This window comes from Neolamprologus brichardi, chromosome 20 (assembly GCF_056152115.1).
Source record: "Neolamprologus brichardi isolate AB-2024 chromosome 20, ASM5615211v1, whole genome shotgun sequence".
Classification (NCBI taxonomy): Eukaryota; Metazoa; Chordata; class Actinopteri; order Cichliformes; family Cichlidae; genus Neolamprologus; species Neolamprologus brichardi.
Window position 1 is genome coordinate 31,873,363 of NC_142123.1, and position 22,847 is coordinate 31,896,209.

Here is a 22,847-nt window from a genome sequence, read left to right on the forward strand (position 1 = left end):
GTTGATGTTTGCTTGATGCAAGTTGATGCAAGAAGAAAACAAAGTAAAGATTTTGTAAATATATAATTTATTCTCCCGTGACCCTGTCAGGTCATGTGACTGTGTAAAGGTTAAAAGGTTAACGCTTGCTGTTCCTCCGCACAGCCAGAGCCACGCAGACGGTTCGAGGACTGATGGGGTGAAGGTTAAAGGAACAAGCTGACATTTCAGTGACGTCTGTAGCTGTGAGATCGAACACTGGAAGCAGGGGGAACCTGTTAGCGCAGAAAGGAAAAGAAAACACTGCCCGGCCAAAAAGAAACGTCACACACTCGTATGGTTTTCTGGACCGCCTTTAAATTTGTGGTTTGTGTCGACAAACCTGTGCATAGTCACAACAAACTTATTTCCATCCAGAGTTGTTGCCATTTATTGACAGCAAGGTTTGATGATTGAAGATTCGAATCCCTGTCTTAAAGATTCTCAGGTCTGGACTCTGTGGTGGCCAATCTGATTTGAGCCTGATGCATCCTGGCAAATCCAATCATTCCCGTGGTCAGCTGACCTGTTCTACGTCACGTAACATTGCTGAACCATGACCTGACCAACTGAAGAAACCCCAGATCATAGTCGTCATGACCTTTGTCCAGTGCTCCAGAGTCCGGTCTTTATGCTCCCTAACAAATCAAAGCTCTTCTTTTCAATTACCTCCACCAATAATTGCTTTCCTTAAGGGGACACAGATGTTTTGTCCCAATCACTGCGTGTGGAAATTGAATTTTTTACACGTTCACCAAACGTTGAAAGTGACAGCCGATCCCAATCGTTCAACACATTTTTCAGACCACATATCTTTTTTGAAGATGATGGTTGAACACTTTCTGGATAATTCGTAACCCAGTCCTATGATTTTCAGTAATCTTTGCTTGAAGCGATAATTTGACCTTCTAGTAGGAAAGTAACGTGTTTCCCATGACCCAGGATACGTCTTCTGACACGGTTTTTAAAAAAATAAGAAGCTACTCATATTAATCACTGGACTAATTATCCAGAGGATGGCTCTTACCCATTTGCTTATTGAACTCTAGATAGTGACTTTTTTTTTGGTTTGGCAGTGGATAAACTTATAAGATGGCTGGTAGAGAGGAGTGTAGTATGTCGATGTGGTGGTTATCTTTGAGCGGAGTTTAAAAGACGACGCTTTTCCAGGACAGCTTTCTAAAGTTTTCTGTCAGAATTGATCCAAATTCTGCTCAAGATGGTGGAAGTTGTAAAATTAGACAGGAAGAAATACAAGTGAAGAAAGTTAAAAGAAGTTGAAGAGTAATTGCAACAGGCTGCATGCAGCTGCTTTGCCTCGTTAACAGACTGTTAATCAGTTATTGGTGGTCGCTGATAAAGCTAAAATACCAAAGATGTGCTTGTTCCTCCTTCTTTCCTTTTCTGCTGGACCGTCACAGTTTAAAGGCCAAGCTACTCATCAAAAATCAGTCAAAATCATGAAACTTGTGCTAGTTATCGAGCTAATGACACGCAGCTGCTTTCTCTTAATGTAAAATGCAAATGAATAGGTTGGAAAAGCTAAGCTAACAGTTCCCCTTTGCTTCCACAGTTTGTGCTAAGCTACATGCTAACCAGAGCCGAATCTCTGGGAAGCGTTTCGTGATTCTGCATTACACAAACATTCCTCTCAAAATGTGGAAGTTTTTCTTTAGCTTCTACCTCGCCGCCTCGCTATCTGGTGCTCAGTCTGCACGTGGCTCTGGTTGCTACAGTGTGTTTTTTAGCGTGTTTTTGGCATGCAAAGCAGTGATAATGGAAGGAAATGGCCAGTAACTCAGCCTTATATAGCTCCCATCGTCATCAACTGTTTTGATGTGGTGAAAAATGTGTTGCGTGGTCAACGCTTAAGTTGCTTCTTTTTGTTTTGAGTTTTATTGAATCTTTTCTGTTGCCAGAGATCATTGCAGACTGGATTAAACTGTTCCTCACTGGTTCTGACGACAGTATATAAAGATGGACACCATGAAGTTAGCCATTGGTTTGTGTGGAATCCATAGATACTGGATAATTAATGCTAAATAGCAAATTAAAGTAGTACAATTTCACTTAAAAAACAAGTTATAATATGTATAAGATAATTTTATTACATGAAAACTGTCAATTTGGTTCACTCATTGGATTTAAATTTGTTGGCTGTAACGTCTTTGTAGAGATTCTTCTGCCAATCAAAGTAGGGACGCCTCTAATACTGACAACTTAAGTATAACTAAGTTCACCCCACTACAGTTTTTATAAAGGTTTAAATTAGCCACAGAGACCAAACCCATGTTGTGGACCAGGGCGTGAACATGTTTGTTTCTGCTGTACACTCAGACATTTTAACATGGGAGTCTATGGAGACTCACTGTTGTAGGCAGCCTCAAGTGGCCAGTTGAGGAACTGCAGTTTAAAAACAATGGGTACTTGCTGCTTGGTTTGAACTATTTAAATAAAGTTTAAATAGGCATCCGCTTCAGCCCCTGATGCGGTTTGTAGTTTCAGAGCAGTGAGATGCTGGTGCTGGTCTAGGATCAGTTATTCTGTCCAAAGAAGAGAAACTGGCTTCTGTGTAAAAACTCCTCTAGTTCTGATTTTTGCCTTACAGCTTCTGAACTCTTCTTTGTGCCAATTCAGATGGGTGTCAGTATTTAGCCTTTCAGTCTGCAGCTTTATATTTATTTGTTATTTTATTCCAAAGGTGTTATTACTGCTTTTATTGCTCTTTTTATTATTATTATTTTTACTGTTTTTGTTTTCTTCGGGGCAGTTCTGATGTGATCACAGGGGCGTTTGTGCTGTGGACTGTTAATGGCTGACGTTCCCACACCTCTGGTGTAACAGCAGCACCGTCGTGTATTCTTCTCCTTCATGTTGTACTTAGAAGTATATTGTTATTATTAATTGAGTATTGATTGATTGCAGGTTATCGGTTAGTGGCCGGCCACTGCCTTCCATGCTGTCGATGTCTGTTTCCCATCATGCCCCCTCTGTAAGAAGATAAAATGACAAGTGTTATAAATAAAATAAAAGTATAAAAACAGATGTGAAATGTCTGCCTGCATTTTCATATGTTGTCACTACTACTGCTGACATATTCAGAAACTTTATTGAAATGTTGGACAAATATTTACAGCTGAAGCAACAGCAAAAACAACAGCGCCATCCAGTGATGACAAAGAGCAATACAGCGGAGGGAGTTGAAAACAGAAAACATTGAATACAACAAGTGAATAAAAGGAATAAAAATTGAGTTGTAAATGTTACAAAGTTTATTCAGATGAATTATATACATATTGATTGTTATATTAGTGAAAGGTCAGCTCATAAAATGGCTTAATTAAGCCAGACCAGTCACATTAGCTGTAGAAATTAAATGTACACTAACCGACTGCATCATTAGGTTCACCTGCTCAGCTCCTTGTTAGTAAAATATTTAATCAGCCAATCACGTGACAGCAAATTAATTCATTTAGACATGTAGACATGGTCAAGATTACCTACCGAAGTTCAAACTGATCCTCAGAATGAAGAAACAAGGGGAGTGAAGAGATGTTAAATGTGGCATTGTTGTTGGTCTGAGCATTTCTGGGTGGGATTTTCCCCACACGACCATCTCTTCACAGATAATGGTCTAAAAAATAGAAAATAGTGGGTAAAAATGTTCAGGTCAGAGGAGAATAACCAGACTGTTTTGATTTGACAGGAACACAAATAACAGCTCATTACAACCGAGTTTTGCAGAAGTGCATCTCTGATAGTGATTGCACAGCATGTTAAACCTTGAAGCAGAACACCGCACCACTCCAGTCAGATAACAGCAGGAAACTGAGGCTGCCATTAAAAGAGGCCCACCGAAACTGGATAATAGAAAAATTGCTCTGATGAGTCTCGATTTCTTCTGTGGTTGGGTCAGGATTTGGTCCAAACAACGTGAAAGCATGGATCCAACCTATCCTGCATAATAGCTTACAATGGGGTGGAGATATTTTTCTCGACACACAATGGACATCTGCTGACAAATCTATAGCCACTGCATGACGCAATCATGTCACTGTGGAAATGAGACATTTTAAATTTAAATTTAAAAAATATATATCATATAATGACAAAAAGCAACTCCGAGGTAAAAATCAAATCTTGAAAAAGTCATAAAATCAGGATAGAAAATCCTACTTGATGAAAAATTCCAAACAAAACTTCAAAATTGTGCATTTAAAAAGAAAAAAAATTAATAAGACAAATGTGCTTCTATAAATCAATTACAGACTGACTTCAAACTAGAAAACAAATCTCCAATCAATACTTCTGATTAGATGTAGCAGGACAGCGATGACGCTATCAGTTGTTGTGATAGCATGTCTAGAAACAAGATGACCTCCAGCAGCAGAGAGCATATCTGGACTTCTCTCAATTTATTAATTTTCGGGTCAAATTTATTTTTATGTTTAAGGTGAGCTGTAGCCTATTTTTAAAGAGACTGTAAATGTTTTTCTTACGTCATCTTACGCTGATGTAACATTTAGTCATCATTTACTCTTAACTTTCCCCGCCTGACCGCTTCGCGTCGTTCCGGCCTTCTGATTGGACACTGTCCTGCCACTCTAAGCTCGGCTGATAAGACGTGCTAGGCTAACGTCACCCGGGGGATTTCCTCCCTACCCCCCTGCTCCCTCCCCACTACCGCTTCCCGTAACAGTTTAGATAAAAACAAACAAAATGGCGGCTGCTCCTCTGTTCTGTAACGCCGAGCTTCAGCGGCAGCCGCTGATTGGTAAGGCAGCAAGCAAAGAAGCAGTTCTATTGGCTGGCGGTTAGCAGCAGGGCAGCTTATTGGTCAGCGGGAGATCAGTCCAGCCGCTCAGACCTGCCCCATGCAAACATAGAAATACAACGAGTAGAAAATACATGAAAACGTTTTTCAATTAAAAACAAAACAAAACATTATTTTATCAGATTGTTTATTGTTTAGTAATTTTTTATCAATACTATTTTTACTGCAAATTTTTAAATATTTTTTGTTGGTTTGTTTATTATTTTTAATAACCACAGTTAGGTTTTTTCTGTTAATTTACATAATAATTTAATTTTGTGGAAAAGGACCTGAACCTTTTATATTTGATATTACAAATAATTCGGTTTTGACTAATTAATTAACAAATTAAACTAAAATAATTTAATCAGTAATCTAATTTCGTTAATTTAAACAAATAAATATCATAAAATAAATATTATAAGAATAAATATCCAGTATAAAAATGGGGCACCAGACTAGAAAATATGTGCAAATATGTTTGTTTCACCGGGTTTAAAATCACCCAAAATATTAGTTTCAGGGAAAATGTTTTAGCATTAACTGACTTTTATGGACGAATTACTGGAGTAATAGATGATCTATAGGAAATAAATATCTTCAATCCGCTGACAGGCATAGGCAGACAGATTGCATATGTGCAGGCTCTGTTTAATGATTGCACCTACTCGACTGTTTTGCACCGACGGAGTTTTATTTATTCGGAAATGTGGGTCTGTTCTATGTGGTGTATTTCTGGGCTGACAGCTGTCTGTGATTCAGTCTGTCTCTTCATCTTTACTGAGAACTTGAACCTGAGTCGTCCTCGTCTTCATCATCCTCGTCTTCTCCTCCGTGTGGAGTCACCGGGTCTGGACCGGATCGAGGTTCCTCAGCTGCCCCTCTGCTGCTCTGATCCCCCCTCTGAGACTTTGATCTCGCAGTGGCTGCTGGGAGAAGCTTTTCCTTTTCTTCTTCGGAGTCCGCAGAGATGTCAGCCGTTATTCCGGAGCAGGTCCGGAGCGAGCAGGGGAGCCTCAGCGGAGCCGAGCCGGAGCAGCCGGAGGCCGGCGTACTGCAGCCGCAGACCGTGTTTGTCATCCTGGACCCGGCGGAAACTCTCAACGTGGTCCGGTGAGTCAGGAAGTTTTTTATTTTTTATTTTTTTACACTCCTTTTTATACTCCTGCCGCGGGGAGAAGCCCCTGGGTTAAAATCTATGTTATTAACTCATAATATAAGAGTAATGTCAGTGAAAGAGACTGCAGGGAGAGTTCAGGCGTGCAGTTTCCCCCCTTACACTCATGACCTGTGCTGTAAACAAGTTACTGTTTAACGTTTGTTACAGGCTGGTGCTGTTAAAGCCTCCTATGAAATATTTTCGTGTAACTGTAAAATTTGAAGAGTTTAAAACGCGTTTCACTATTATTTTGTAGCCAAGTAAAGTCTAAATTTAACAGTTTATGAATGAAGTTTGGTGTGAAGTGCTCTCCGAGTACCTCAGCTCTGAAGGTGTAAAGTGCTGAGTGTGTGTGATGGGATTATGATGATCATCAAGTTGTTGTTTGCACTGCCTGACCTTCGACCTCTGACCCTCTTTGCTTGCTGATCTATTGAGTCATCTATGGAGCTGCTGCAGCTCCTGTTATTTTCCCAGGAGACACAGATAGGGCCAGCCTAGTCCCCCCCAACTTATATAAAATATCCACACACACACACACAAAAGAAAATTCACCTTTGTGTATAATCTATATTTATTTTTAAATACATATGTCATATGCCATCCCTAAAAATTCAAAGATTGTCTTCCGATTGGTTTTCTGAGGTGCAGGAAAACTTTAAATGGCTGAAGTTATGAATGGAGTTTGGTGTGTTCTCTTGATTCGTGTTAATGATAGTTGGAAAAGGTTTAAGCGCCATGACACGTCCAGTCTTGTTTTTATATCTTGGTGAGCACATCTCATTGACATAATGCTTTCCCTAGCTGCTTACCCTAACCAAAACCATAAAACATGAATGCCTAATCTTAATCCTAAGTGTAACCCTGATACTAAAACCACACGTAGAGTCTCAAACATGCCTTCAAACTCATGGCGATGGGCATTTTGTCCCCATAAGTGACTGTTGGTCCCCACAAGTATAGTAACATGCCAAATCTTTCTGTCCTCACAAAGATGTCTAAACATGTATACAAACACACACACACACACACACACACACACACAGAGAAATGATGTTGGCAGTGAGAGTGAAAGCAAAAGTAACAACAAGCAGGAGTGTTTCCCAACTGTCTGAGGGGAGGAGAGTGGAGAAGGGTGGGGGTCTTGGTTTGTGTGTGTGGTGGGGGTGGGGTTGTGTATAAGCATGGAACAGCAGGAAGTGACTCAGCAGAAAAAATTCTCTAAACACTCTCGTTTGTCCCTCTGTCTTTGTGAGGACCATCAGTCACATCATGTGTTGCAGACAGTGAGGACCTGTTGTAATGTCAAAATCTAATATGTTTGCAAAATGTACACTGAAAAGTTTTCCACACATTCCATTATTGAAGAAGCCTTCAAGCCCTTAAAATCCTGTTATTTAAAAATTTTCTATCTTTCCAAATTCACACATGTCCCCACTTTACATTAATAAATACATGTTTCAAAAATATGCGGCAAAAAGTTACCATTTTCCAGAGTTGTTTTAATGTCTCACAGCTGTTTCATGAAAACGTCCCCATTCTGGCCAAATGTCCCCACTTTCACAAATGTCCCTACTTTGGAAAACTTGTCTCCATTTTGAAAATGTCTTGCTTTAAAGGTTTGTGAGACGTCAAAGTTTGTCCCAACTTGATAAAGCTTATCCACAGAGCAGACATGTCCTCACAGGTCTTCAGTCTGATTCGGGTCCCCATAAAGGAGCCTTACGAGTACTCATGCTCATACACCCAAGCACAGGAAGTGGTAAAGCCTAACAGCTGACAGATGTTGTTCCTCCACATTCTTCTTCTCTGTATAAAAATATTTCTATCACTCTAAGAAGTGAGTCTCAAACAAACGCTGCAGTGTATCCATAACTGTGGTGAAAGGCTGGACTTTTTACTGCCATGTCTCAGGTTTGTTTACGTTTATTTCCAAACTGAACATATGAAGAGCTGTTAAACTTGGAGGTAAAACCTCAGATAAGCAGGAGCGCACACACAATTTAAATGTAATCATTGTAACAAGGTGGAAATGACGATGGCTCTTGCACCAAATGTATCGTCTCTCTTTCCTGTACACTGAAAAATGCTGATTGGATAATTATGTCTGTCTCTCAGGCTGCTGATTGGTTGATTTTTGTCTCTGCCCCTCAGAGTGGAGTCTGGGATCGTTGCTGACATCGAGGTTGACGGTCTGCTGCCATCTGACTGCGACACCTTCTACGAAATCAAGAGTCAGCCAATCAGCATCAGGTAACACACCTCTGACCTCAAAGTATGGGTTCTACAGGTGACCCCTCCAACACCACCTACACCACCTGTTGATTATGATAACTAAAGTGTCCTGTCATTTCTGTCTTCAGTTCATCAGCAGCAGCTCCCTCCTCTTCATCTTCTTCACTGCCGTCAGTGATGTCATCAAGGTAATCAACTCCCCCACTTCTTCTTTCGTTCCTGTCTTCGCTCATCTCTCTGTCCTCCAGATGGCGCTCTCACAAGCACTGACCTCCTTACTCCTCCTGCAGGGTTTTGATGCGTCAGGATCTGATGCGTCAGCAGGCTCTGGAGGAGGAGCATAAGGAGACGCAGAAAAAGCAACAGCAGCTTCTTCGCTTCTCCGACTCCTCCTCGCCCATCTGCGTCTCGGTGCCCTCCTCCTGCATACCTCCTGCTCAGGTCCCCGTGGAGGTGCTAAAGGTGCGCGGAGTAAACTGAAACGAGAGGTGTCAGAAAATGGACGCCAGTGAACGTACTGCACAAAACAATTAAATATCGACTTTGACTATTTATTGTTTTAAATATGCAAACAAATATAAAAAGTATTTAAAGCTAAACACACCTGGCTAACCCTTTAATCAGCGCTTCATAGCTCACCCTTCAGATAGCCGTTTGTTATTGTCTGATGATTTATTAGCTTATAAATCTTATTTGCTTTTGTGAAAACTGATTAGCAGATGCAATTGGAAGTCCTTTCCCTAAAATCTATTGGCTAAATCTCAACAATGTGCTAAAATGCTATGTATGGACGCGACCTGCTAGCTTTATATGTATACAGTTATCGTTTGCAACACTTTAAGTCTTTTAAATCTTCACTCTTGGCCCTCAGGTGCAGACTCACCTGGAGAATCCCACCAGGTATCACATCCAGCAGGCTCAGAGGCAGCAGGTCCGTCAGTACCTGTCCACCACCAAGACAGCCAATCAGCAGCAGGCTGCAGTGGCAAGCCACTCCCCCCAGCTGGGTTCCACCCCTGGACAGCCAATGGACGGGAGCGCCAAACAGGAAGTAAGAAACAAACATGTGAACAAACAAACAGGCTTTATTTTTAGACTGAATCGTGTTATGTGAAGTATTCTTTTGGTATTTTTGTATCTTATTAAAAACATCTGTAAGAAAAATAAGTGAAAATAATCAGAAGTAGTGTTTAAAAACTGTTGGTTTACTGGTTGGTTTGTCTTACTGGCATCCAGTTGGATGAGTTATGAAAGAATTGACCCACAGTACAGTCTGCTGTAGATTTCGACATTTCCATGGAGATTGACTCACTGTTGGGTTGAGCCTCCAGTGGCCACTAGATGAACTGCAGTTTGTGTGTGCCTTTGGTATTTTGCTGGGTTAGCCTGGATCTGAAATAACATGCTCAACTCACTCAGAGTAGATCCCATTCTCTGCACAGTAAAATTATTGTTTTCGCCAGTAAAGTCTGGTGACTTTAAAAGGAGCCATTTCCTCTGCATAGATTTCCACAAAACATAAGCAAACACATGTGTTGACTGCTGGCACACATGTGATTATTACAAAGGTAAAGCTGCAAGGGATTTCTGAGAATGAGCTTGAGGTTACTGAGGGAGAACTGAGTCCCAGCTTTGCAACGTGGAGAGTGCAATGAGAGGAAAGATGCAAACACAGGTACAGCTTTACTAAAGAAACACCTTATATAACATGAAAGCATATCAGTGCTGTCGCCTCCTGTGTCTTATGTAAAAATGTTTCTTGCTGTGCTTTGACACCCAGACCTAGAAAGTGAGAAACACATAATGAGGTAAACAGGCAGTCATGTGCTTTGGGTTTCTACAAAAACACAGCAACAGCTTCTGAAACTCTCATTTCTCTGTTTATCCATCATTGAAGGCTTTATCTAAATCCCTTCAACATACAAGAAGAGCATCTCTATTTCCCACCATAGCTTCTGTACTCGCCGTGTTTCACGCCTCATTTATGTGTCACGTCTGAGAAGACATTTCAGCATCTTCCTCTCTCCTCCAGATGCATTTTGAGCACTGAATCGTCCCCCTGGGCCTGGTTCATCTCTGGATGAAAGGCAGCAGGAAGGAAGAGAGAGGGCAAAATAAAGACATAAGAAGAAAACCTGCAGTGACAGTTTAAAGGAGCATTTCACTTGTTTTCCTTCATTCAGTCAGTCAGCAGCAGCCTTCCCGTCTGAGTCTGCTGAGTCGACTCTTCCAGAGGATCTGAGTCAGTTTTAAAACATGAGTCACCTTAAAACACAAAATCCTCCCTTTTTATCCAGAGATCAACAGATTTTTAAAAACTACTTTCACTTAAAAAAAAAAGCCTCTTTGCAGCCAGAAAAGTAAAATATGGTATTCTGAGGCACGTTGGGTTTGAGACTTCTGGCGAGACTTCAGCGAGAACTGATTTCATCATCAGGAGGAGCGACCAGGGCGTGGCTTTGTTTTAGATGTTTCCTGACACTGAGCACAAAAATGCAGCTTTCAGCACGAAAATGTCAGAAGTAGAGAGGTGTCACCATGGTAACCAAGAAAGAAGTGGCAACAGACATTAAAGAGTGCCGAGTGCAGACTCTACATTGACCAATGGAGCAAAGCTGGACCCTCTCAATACTGTTAATGCTTAAATAGCATTCACACTAATTACCCGAGGTGACACAATGCTCATCTGCTCTGTGATTGGTTCATTCAGGTAGAAGACATCATCGTCGATGACATCATCAGCCTGGATTCGAGCCTGAACGACGAGTTTCTGACGCTGATCGACTCGGAGCTGCAGCTCGCCAACACGGTAACGCAACACGTGCACAAAGACACTCGAAAACATCACACGGTGCATTCTCTGGTTTTACTTTTAAACGACGTGACGACAAACCGACAAACAGAAACAAACTCCTCCCCATCATCATTATCAGCATCATCTGCCTCCTCAATACCCTCCAACATGAAGGAAAACACCACACCGGCTGGACCCGTGACGTGTTACTGTAACAATAAAACAAACCACACCCACTTCTGATGATCGTGTCTGAGCTCAAGCAACACTGCCCCCATCAGGTCACGCTGGGAAATACAACCCTGTTCCCTTGTTCAGTTATAAACGAGGAACTTTTTAAAATTACCCTCTGCAAAAATGTAACTTGAGCTTTCACCACCAGGGGGCAGCTTTTTATATCAGAGGCTTTTAGTGTAGCTGTGGAAAACTACTCCGGTTTTTGTTATTGTTTCGCTCTAGATTTGATCTCTTCTCTGCAATCGAGCGTGGGTTCTTTCTGAGAGTTTGTGCTGGTGGTGAAAAGGAGACTTTCCAGGTGCTTCAGTCACTGTTTGATGTGCCATTCACTCAAACACCTGTCCTTTATGGCTGCGGCCTCCTTTGTTTCTCATGTTGTGCTCAGGGCAGATTGGATGGATGATACACTGGCTGGCTGACCTCTCCTGTGGTACACGTTGGTATTACATACTCGGATATAAAGTCCAGTTTCACTTCCCTGCATGCTGACTCATGTTTGATTCAGTTCACACATGTTTTTAACATGTTTTTTAATGAAATTTCAGTATATTTCTATATATTTTATTAAGTCTTTAATAAAGTTTTTAAGTCTCTGGGTTATCATATTAAAAAATAAGGAGCTCAGCAATGTTGTGAGCAGCTCAGTGGCCCAGTTTCATTTCAGCTTCAGCCCTTGGCTTTTAACAAACAATAATACTATTTCACTCCATGGTTAAAGCTCATTTAAATGAATTAACTTCAGTTTTAATTCATTATCCAAATATTTTCACTCCTGTCCTCACAGCTGAAAGACTTTGGTGTTATGAATGACTGCTGTACAGCTGCTGTGGGCCAGATTTGTCCTATTGGTGAGATAGTTTTGGCCCCCGAGCCACATGTTTGACAACATGTCAGATTAGAAAACTCATCAGGAACATTAACAAAAATCAAGGCAGAATTAAGGTAATCTAAATACAGCCTGACTTTTTTGTGTGGGTGCTGTCGCCCCCTGCTGGCCATCACCTGGAGGTAACGCAGATGTTTCGTATGTGTGAAGCTGCAGTGACAGTGGAGGTGGAAGAGGCTGTCACAGAGTATCAGTTCAGCTTTCCAGACTTCCTCGTTTTTGTGGGTGGAGACACACGGGTGTGTGTGTGTGTGTCAGGCAGATAATGAAGCTCTCTGGGAGTTTTCTTTTTTTTGCTTTCTTTCTTAAAGAGACGTTTCCTCATTTTTAAACAGTCGTCTGAACAGAAAGGGGAAGATCAGCAGCAGCTCAGCGACTCGCTGTGTGTCTGTGTGTGTGTGTGTGTTTGTTTGCATGTGTGTTTGTGTGCAATTAGCAAGATGAGGATTTTGGTGTTACTGCCCGACCATGAGAAGAGGAGGATTAAATCGGAGGTAAAATATCCAGCTTGTATTTTTTGAGTTTGGGGAAAGTTTGACCTCTGACCTCTGGACTGCAGCTGCTCATTGAGGAAATGCGGCGTAGTCGCCTTAAAGAGAAAACCGATTAAAACTGGGTTATTCATCCAGACTGATGCTGCGTCTGCTGGTTTGCATTGTTTTTATACTTTAAACACATCACTCTCAGCTGCTTTTTAAACGTTTTATAGGCTTATCTGTTTAATCCCAACTTTTTTTCATTCATTCTTGTAATTTCTCTATAAATCTGCTGCAGTTTGGCTGTAGCCTCCAGATGTTTCCTGCTCCCTTTGGTGCCCAGAATCAGATTTTTCTTTTGAAAGTATCTGCTGTTTAAATTTGAGTTCTTAAGGAAAGCTGGCGTTTCCTAGAAAGATGATAAGAGGAGCTCTGAGCTGCAGGGCTGTGCTGATATGCACGGTAGTCAGTCAGCATTCATTCAACTGAAGTTTCTGCTCAACAGGCTGCAACACAAGATAAACTCAGCGGCTCATTTGTTGTCTGACTTACAGTTTAAGTCGCTGCAGTAAAAGAAAGTGCTCGGCTACTTTGCCTCAGTTTCAAAGAGAGCAAGGAGAGCAACTACTGTGGAGAGCAAGTTTCAGTCTTGCTCTCCACAGTACACTGATTACATTATTTGAAATGTATTAATCTAAATTAATACTTTTCAGCAGTTAGCTTTCATTCCACCCGCCTCTCTAATAAAGATCAACTTCTTGGTTTGTGTTGTGGTCTGACGAGATTTGCATTTCTTCCTCTTTCAGGCTGTTTTAGCTTTGGCTGTGCTCTTAATGCGCTCTGATTCCATATTTTAAGAAATCTTTTAGTTAAAATTGAGGGTACCCATAAACTAATGATGTCTCTAGCTGGGTTTGTGTGGTAGGGAACTGAATTTGTAGTAAATCCCAGTTTAAAGAGGAGTTGTTCCACTCATCCAGTATTTTCTGTCATATATGTAATGTTACAAAGCCTGGTGTTCATATTAATTATGAACGACATTCACATTGCTCGAGTTATTTTATATTATATATTTTATGCGGTCAGGCACAAAAAACAAAGCACAGCCACCAAGTACAGCTAGCACTCGGTGCTGCCCCTCTGTAGGCTGCTGGAAGCCGGCCAATCAGAAGAAAGTGTGGATTATTAGATCATTTGGACTGAATCAGTCACAGCTACTTTAGTTGAGTCCAAGAAGTGGAAACGATGATTTTTCCACTTCTTGGACTTCCTTTGACTTCAGATACGATTGAACCTCAAATGTCGCTATAAAATCTCTTTTCTTGGTAAACTTTGACACAGTACAGTTTTCCAGCATAATTATAGTAAGATTTAGTTCCAAAGAGTAACCAAATACAATTAAAATGACAATAAAATAAGGTAAAAAAATCAATTAATCAATTAGTCTGTCACATTTTTTTAGGTTATTTGTATAAAAACAGCATGAAATAAAACTCACAGCCAGGCCCTGATTTACTGTCATTTTTGTATTTTGATCTCAAATGAAAACGTAAAGAAGCTAAAATGTCGATGAAGCTCTTAAAAATGTGCCCGTAGAAGAGATTCGTCCCCAAACAGACCGTGCAGGCCGGCAGGAGCTGGTTTCTGTTTCTGTCCCTGTTATCTGCGAGCCAGTTGTTAGCACAGCTTCCTGTTCGATCAGCAGATTCCTCAGTTTCTGACTTTAGTTGATGAGAGCTGACAGAAGAGTCAGACCTTAAACCAGCAGACGTTTCATTTCTGCTCCACGGTTCATCCGCTACACAGAGCTCAGGAAAAAACAGTTTTAGTTCAGCGTGGTTTTAAAGTTGTCGCAGAACATTTAACTGGAGGCTCCTGATTCATGTCCAGTTGCTCAGTAGTCCATCCACGTTGGTGGTTTGACTTCCATGTTATTTAACAGCAGCTGATTGCAGAAACTGTGACCTCTGACCCCTGTGACAGCAGGTTAGCTGCTCAGACTCACCAGAGTGACGTGTGTGTGTTTGTGCATAAATGTGTGTTTTCTGGACTTCGCTGTTGACAGGAGGAGGGGGGATAATCTACCTGTCACTCATCTGATTCTGTGCTCTGATTGGTCCATGCAGCTCGCTGATCCTGAGAACTTGCTGGACGGGTATGGTGGCAGCGGCGGGAACTCCATGCCTACGCTTACCGTTAGTAACAGCTGCCCAGCCAACCTGCATGCCGTCAAGAGAGAGCTGACTGGTAAATATCACACACTCAGGTTACATGTTACCAGATACCACAGACTGTAGATGAAAGATGGTGGACAGTTGGGCTTTGTGGACTCTGCATTTTGTGCTTTAGCTTCATCACGTTGGGTTGCTATCTTTCTGGAGCCAGCAGCAACCATACTTGGATATGAGGAGGGAGTGCTAAGTTTTAAACTAGCAAGTTTGGTTAGCGAGCTGTTAATTGGCGCTAACAGATGAACAAAATGCTAGAAGGGTAGCACCACACTGCACAGTATTATTCCATTTCAGCGAGTGCAATTCGCAGCAACATCATTTGTTGTTTCAGGCTGTAAAGATGTTTGTTTCTGGACATTTCAACACGGAGGTCTGTAGGATTTACTTGCTTTTGGAGTTAGCTTTAAGTGGTCATTAGGGGAACGGCAATTTTGGGCTTTGCTGTGTTGGCTTCAGTTTTCAGCCCCGGAGTTGCTACTTGGCAGTTATGCATCAGTTCAGGGAATCTGAGTCAGGATGTGAACCTGCAGACTTCTCATCAAAGAGGATGTTTGTCAGCAGGACAAGGAAGCATTTTCACCATACGTGATTTCCAGGAGCTCGAGCTGCAGACAGAAAGTCGTACTTATAAATATGCAGCCAATGATTAGACTTTGAGGTCTTCCGAGTGCATTAAATCACCTGCAGGGGGCGTCACAGTGACCACAAACACAGTTTACGTGAAAGCTTTTCAGATTGTAAAACACAGACCCCTTGCAGGAGTGAGCTGCTGTGATTGGCTGCTCCTTCACGACGATTCGTGTCTGTCGTCGCGTTCCAGCGTGCCGGGAGCGAGGCCCTTCGCTCTGTGCTTCCCTCTTGTTCCTCCTGGCTGCAAATGTGTTCTTAATTTTGATGAGTCAACATCACGACTTCCTCTGAACACGCACACACGGCCACGGCAGCCACTCGTATTTTCCCACATCATCAGTTCCAACTTCCTGTTCAGTCAACATGAACTTTTTGTCCAAGCTGAAACTGACATTCTGCCGTTTCTACGCTACAAAACAAGCGACATTAAAAAACACATGAAACAGAACTGACAGCTGTTGCTGCAGCAGAGAAAAGTCACTCATGATGAACTCACGATATTGATTGTAATTGATTTTTGATGTTGTTGTTGCAGAGGTGGAGTCCAAAGCTCTGATTAAAGAAAGACAGAAGAAGGACAATCACAACCTCAGTGAGTACGGCAGTATTACTTCACCAGCCAGTAAAATATTTGTGTTGCTGTGTGGCATTCTTTCAGCAGATCTCAGAGGTAGATGTTGAGCTGATTCACACCTGCAGGTTTCAGGTGTTTCTGATTCCTGACATACTTGTGCTGACACACGTGCACGCTCCACTTTAGAGAGAAATCTTTGGCTATAATACCGCGGAAGCACTAGCTGGTAGTCGGGCCGTACGCGTGTCTTAGTGCAGTTGAACATAATCCACAAAGTCCGCTTGTAGTCGAAAAACAAACAGGCAAACATTTATTTCCACAGTGATCCATTTGAATGCTCATGTACACTGCAAACACGGTAAGAAACTGTTTTTCTCCACAGCTAGTTAAAGCCCCCGTTGCTCCACACTGTCCGTCGCAAAACGCTCCCCCCGTGCACAGTTACCGTGTCTTAAATGAACAGTACGTAAAAATTAAATAAGGCAAGAAAAAATACAATTTAACTGTAAATTTTACACTAAACAAATTATAAAGTAAAAACTGAAATTCCCCATTATCTTACACTTATCCTTATCCAAAATGATTCAAATTATTAACAAATATACACTCTGTGCAATCTGAGTAAACTAAGAGATGATTAGACCTTTATCCTATACAGGCTACTTCGCAGCATGTTGGACGGTCAGAGCCGACTGGAAAACATGTCTTAAAAGAAAAGCAGTAAGAAACTTAAACTCGCTATAAAAGATTATTAAAAACAAATTAAACTACTAAATCTTCAATTCAGTTTAAATATTCACATCATAAATATCATGTTCAATATAGACAAAATACAAGTCATGACAGTGTCACGAGGCGGAGGTGGCCACAGCTGTGACGTTCTGTGTTTTAACACGTCCTTTCTGTCACCTCCACATCCACAAAGTTACTGGACTGTGGATCTGTTTATTGAGTCTGTTGTGGCCACTGCAGACTCATAAAACATCTTGAGCATCATCCAGCAGATGTTGAAGATCCTCAGCCGTCTTTGTTGAGGGCTTCAGAGTTGTGTGAAGCCCAGTTTATTGTCAGTGTGAACACTGAGCTTTGTTAGGAAGTTGCATCAATGAAGTGTGCAGGTATCCTGCACTGCAGAGATATCAGCTCAGCACAGACTGATAAAACACTGTGACTCCCTAAAACTGTATCACAAACCTCCTGGATGATCCGTACTTCACAGTAAGTCGTATATTTGTCACATAGTATAATTTAAATGCTCCAAAAGCACAAACAGTTTAGGCTTCCACTTCATTGACTCCAGTTAGCAGAAGGAAGTCCTAGCATCCTCCCGCCCCCGTACGAAGTCTAAAGAGAACTGGCTCACTTACGGAGCCAGCCTCGAGCCCCGCCCTGGTTGGCAGCAGGTAACTTCAGGTGAGGAGAGAGCGTCGCATAGTTCGGCTTCCTGAGTTTGCAGCTTCGCTCTGCTGCAGCGCGTCTCGGTTTGAAGCAGGGAACAGAGAATTTTCTGTCTGTAATAAAAGATGTGGAGAACATCCGATCGAGACTCATTCATCTGATTGTTCTCTCATAGCTGAAGAAGTGAAACTGGTGGCTGGGAGCATTTCATTAAAAAAAAACACCAGTTGGGGGGGGGAGGTGCGTGACCCCATGAAGTGAACTTTTAAGGGTCAGAATGGAAATGAAACGATCAATATTGCTAAAGGAAAACTTTGATATTTAATGTAAAAATTCAAATTTGACGCAGATGATTTGAAGGCACGTATCTGTCCTAACTGAAGCCTGAGATCTGCTGACTGTCTGATTCTTATTCCTGTTTTTCGTCACCTTTGGTTTCAAAATGCTTCTGTTGCTGCTTTTATTGCAACATTTTTCCCGTGCAGAGTTGTATAACTGCTGCCGAATGCATTGACATCTGCACGCTAAAATAATGTCGATGTGTTCCTACAGTCGAGAGGAGGCGGCGCTTCAACATCAATGACCGGATCAAAGAACTCGGAGCTCTGATCCCTAAATCCTCTGACCCGTTAGTAAACGCTGCACACTCACACTCTGTACACTTACACTCCTGCTGGTACCAGTAGTACAACAAAAGCAGAGACACAAAGTGACTACGGAGACATAAAGAGGAGATTTTGCAGATTAATCAGTGAGATGTTGGCTTATTTAAAGTGATACAGCTGACGTTTCCATTTAAATAATCTTTGTAAGTTTTATTTGAAATTGAAATTTGATATACATTTTTACATAGACTTTTAGTTCAGCACTCACGTCTGTACGTGTTGGCAGCAGCACCTCGTTATCCTGCCGTGTGTTAACGAGGCACTGAATGTGATTGGTGTTTTAGTGAGACGAGGTGGAACAAAGGAACCATCCTGAAGGCGTCGGTGGATTACATCCGCAAGCTGCAGAAGGACCAGCACAGAGCCCGAGAGATGGAGGACAGGCAGAGGAGGCTGGAGAGCACCAACCATTCGCTGATGCTCCGCATACAGGTGAGCAGAGGGGGCGGGGTGTGGTGGTGGTCTGAGCTTCTGTCCTTGTCCATCACATGGACGTAGCTGCAGCTCCACAAACTTTCTTTGTTTTGCAGGAGTTGGAGCTTCAGGCCCGCGTCCATGGCCTCTCCTCTTCCTCCTCCAACTCACCTCCCCCGAAGTCCTCCTCCTCCTCTCTGGACCCCCAGACCCTGCTCTCTACTCCACTGCTTCACCCCTTTTCCTCTTCCTCCGCCCCCTCCTCCTCCTCCCTGGTGACTCCCTCTCTGGGTCTAGATGCTCTGACTTTTACGGACCTGGATGAGCCTCAGGGAGCCGCCACCGTTTTCTCCCCAGACCTGATGTCTGACATGGGGCTGACTGACCTGAACGGCCTGGGGAGCCTCCTGATGGAGGACGGGAGCGGGGCAGGAGTGATGTCCGACCCTCTGCTGTCCTGCGGAGCTTCGAAGACCAGCAGCAGAAGGAGCAGCTTCAGCATGGATGAGGATCTTTGATGACCCCATCGCGCACAGGGATCTGATTGGCCAGAACTGAAGGCGGGACTTCATTTTAAATTTTTTTTTAGGGAACTGCTTTCAATCTGTGACATCATCAAAGCAAAAAACACACCGAGGTGTGCAGTGTAACAGAAACCATCAGCATGTCTTCCAGGGGACTCCCCTTTGTCCTGAAGTGTTGTTGTCACAGCTGTTGTTGCAAACCCCAGTGTCAAAATTGTGTTCAGGTTCCTCACACGCACTCACCTGAACCGCTGAGACTCAAAGAATCATGATTTTTTTTTTTTTAAATGTGGATTTTGGAGGTTTTATAAAGTAGTCAAAAATACTGAGACATTGATTGTTCCTCAGTTCATTCCTGTAAATATAAATGAATCTATAATCACTGTGCTGGAAAACTGAGTAGAGATTTTTATTGGATCAGAGGAGTCTGCATAGCTTCAGGACTTTGATTCAGTTTTATTTTTAATATATGCGCTGCCTGTTTGAAACCGTGTCCAGAGCGAAAAGAAGGGAAACTTTTGTAATCGGCCACCAATCCTTAAGAAAACTGTTCATTTCAGTTTGTTTCATCTTTAGAGTTTTATTAGCATTGAGACTCTTCAAATTAACATTTTAAGCTTCAATCAATTCTTGCTGATGAGTTTATAATCGTTAGCCTTCAATTAAACTAGCTACAGTTTCCATTGCTTGAGGCTAATTATAAGCTAACTCTTAGCTGCAGGTGTTTTGTCTTCAGGAACCCTCCTACCTTATAACAGAGAGGTTACCAAACAAGAACTTGTCGAGTTAGCTGTTAATGTTAAAACGTGCTCGCGTTAAAAGCTAACTAGTTACATACTGTTCATATTCTCCTACCTGCTAGTTTAGCTAGCTACTGTACAGAGCTAGCTGCTATCTGTGCTTGATGTAATTAGCTCTAGCTAAAATCGTGTCATCTTAGCAGCTATGTTTGTTTGTGGAACGATTTCCTCATATGTTACAGTCGCCGATGTAAATGTATCTGGGTTTTGTTGGAAATTTAAGGTGCTCTGCTGGTGATGCTGGTTAGGAAAAATAATACTGACTGCAGACAAGTTAGTAAGATGTGGGAACAGAGACACCAAGACACAAGATAAATGAGATCTCTGCTGATCTCTGTTACTTTATTACTGCATGATCACAACGTCAGCCCAAATGGCTGCCAACATCGCTCCCTTAAATATGGCAGACAACAGCCTGCAGACTGCGGTTCATGTGCCATGTGGGATCTTTGTGTTTGTGTCTACTTTTGTTTCATTTTCAACTACTGTTTGCCACATTTTTGGCTCCAAAACCAACATTAACCACGTTAAAATGCTGGTTTTTGTTGTTTATCTGACATCTAATAGATCACCTTTGGAATCTTGGTTTCCTTCTATTTATCAGTAATTTGATGATACTTTTTTAAGACTTTGAGTAGGTGGTGGAGGGTGCCGACCAGTCATGTATAAGTGACTTATTGCAGTTGATAATGGCCATTTATTGGGCTGATGTCATATTTCCCAGGTGATACTAAATCATGGCCAAACAATAGTATTTTTTCCTGCTAATGTCATCTGTGCCGTGCACTACAAAGCAAGAATATATAGCATATATTCATAACTACAGCCATCTCAGGGCACTATACATTGTATATTACAGAGTTCACAAGCCATCAACTTGCTATGATCAGCACTTGGCAGCAGTAGGGAAAAAACCTACCTTTATAACTGTAAAAATATGCAACAGAACCAGGCTCATGCCTTCATACCAGGGAAAATATGGAGGAAGGGTGAAGACGGGAAAGAGGAACTTAATTACAAGAAAAAAGCACTGAGCTTGTTGTGGCCAGTAAAACCTGTTGGGCTGTTATGTATTGTTAGCAATGCAAGTTACAGTAACACAGACTGTATGAACATACTTGCATTCATTTATTGATACAGGAAATACACAAATATCTGTTTTTATGCTTGGTCCTGATTTGCTGCCAGGTTAATTTTGCAGCCCTGTTGGTGTTTATCTCAGAGAATGTTTAATAAATGAAGTGAACTGCACTTACATTTGGTCAAAGCGATTTCTGGCAGATAGATAAACAGTATATTCACTTTAGGAAGGAACCAGATTAGCAGTATTCGACAGCATGCCTTTCTGGTTTTATTTAGAGAACCACTATAAAGTTTTGTGAGATCCTTCACAGCTCTCTGTGACCCGTTCTTCTTCACAGAAGAAGGCAGTGTCGCTTGATTGGTGCTAAATGACGCGCCAAACGCGTTACTGTGCTCACAGTTTGATAAAGAAAGGCTGATGTAACAAAGAATGTTGATAACTATTGTTGTGATACCAATTATCTCTGAATGTTGCATTAGGTGTAAGCCAGAGAAAACCTGTCTGTGTCCAGCTAGAAATGAGATTTAATACCTGAATAATGATGATGAGTCAGGTGTTCAGTTATGAGGATCAGGGGATTCTTGCATAAAGGGATTGCTGTTTTTTTTAAATCTATGTTTATGTCATTTATGTTTATCATATGTTTACAACCATATAGTTTGTCATTGTTTATTCTCAGTTAACAGTTTGTTTTATAGATCCATCAAGGTTCACATGCCAACTTTTATAGAGAAATAAATCATTAAACAGAAGTTTGTCTCATTCTGTGTTGTGTTTCCTCACTTACTGCAAAAAAGTTCTTTTTGTACAAGAAATCTCAAAACATTTATAACTTTGTAAAGACTTTTAGTAATAATATAATTATTTTAAATAATCTAGAAAACTCTGAGCAAAAGGTGTGCAAGTGTTCTGAAAGCTGCTAATTGTTACAATAAAGTAATATGTAGAGAAAAACAGTCTCTTTACAGCATCTAACACTTAGACCAGACAGGAGTCACTCTGTTCATGTCCAGCAGGGGGAGCCATTCTGCTGATTAACAAAACATCATTACAGTCTATGTAAGTCCATAACAAACATCCATTTATATGCCAGGAAATTGGAAGAATTATTCAAGAGGTACTCAGGAGCTTTAATGAAGTAAAATTTCTATAATAGCATTGTTAAAAAAAACAAAACAAAAGAAAACCTCCATTACAAAAATGTCCCGGAAGTAAAATTGTACTTAAACTTCTCCCTGCACAATGATTTCACAGGAAATCATAGGAGCCATGATAAATAAACTCTCAAGTCCTTGATTTGCCTCAGCCTCCTCATCCAGATGAAGTGTGATTCACAAGACCTCTATAAAGGAAACACCAGTGGAGTGGGTTGGAGGCCAGTTGAGGCCAGCTCTCCTGTGGTTCCACCGCCCACAAGAGTGGCTGTAGGGATTTAGTGTAATGTGGATAAAGAAGCAATCAAAAATTCATAAATGCAGGAAATATTTGTTCACTGGCCTTAAATATTTAAATAAATGACTTGTGTTAAATTTACTGTCCCTGAAAATGCTCTGGATAACATTGAAGCATGTCCCAAGTTCCTTTGGAGTCAACCTTCAGGATCAATAAAGTTTTATTGAATTGAATTGAATTGTAAAATACAAATTTCCACAAGAATATAAAATTGCTTCACCATCAAATCATTTAGTCAAGCAAACTAATGCATCTAGATTATTATAGTTTTACGAGCAGGCTATTACAAAGCCAAAAACCTACTTATATAAAAATGCTGAATGTTTGAGGTGAAACAAAAAGTAAAGATAAAACAGTTAACCTTTAACTTTATAACCTACATTAAAATTTATTTGAGTTTAATTAAACTCAAATCCACATGTTTATATACATCTGGCTCCAGGCCCTGATTTATATA

At 41.3% G+C, this 22,847-nt stretch overlaps 1 protein-coding gene and 1 long non-coding RNA gene across 2 annotated transcripts; one reads left to right on the forward strand and one right to left on the reverse strand.

Annotated features, from left to right (window-relative positions):
- Window positions 1–1,016: 1,016 nt before the first annotated feature.
- On the reverse strand, window positions 1,017–4,708 carry LOC118455197 (uncharacterized). Its single transcript, XR_004844060.2, has 3 exons — window positions 4,518–4,708; window positions 3,523–3,652; window positions 1,017–3,008 (listed from the first exon to the last, which is right to left on the reverse strand). It is a non-coding gene; the product is annotated as an uncharacterized LOC118455197 (long non-coding RNA).
- Window positions 4,709–5,507: 799 nt separating this feature from the next.
- Window positions 5,508–21,690, forward strand: tfe3a (transcription factor binding to IGHM enhancer 3a). The gene is made up of 11 exons (XM_087834368.1): window positions 5,508–5,944; window positions 8,145–8,243; window positions 8,354–8,413; window positions 8,516–8,687; window positions 9,097–9,276; window positions 10,936–11,034; window positions 14,745–14,865; window positions 16,015–16,071; window positions 18,004–18,079; window positions 18,401–18,548; window positions 18,647–21,690. Exons 1-11 carry the CDS (start codon window positions 5,802–5,804, stop codon window positions 19,046–19,048), a joined length of 1,557 nt encoding a protein of 518 aa, XP_087690494.1. The 5' UTR covers window positions 5,508–5,801; the 3' UTR covers window positions 19,049–21,690.
- Window positions 21,691–22,847: the final 1,157 nt, after the last annotated feature.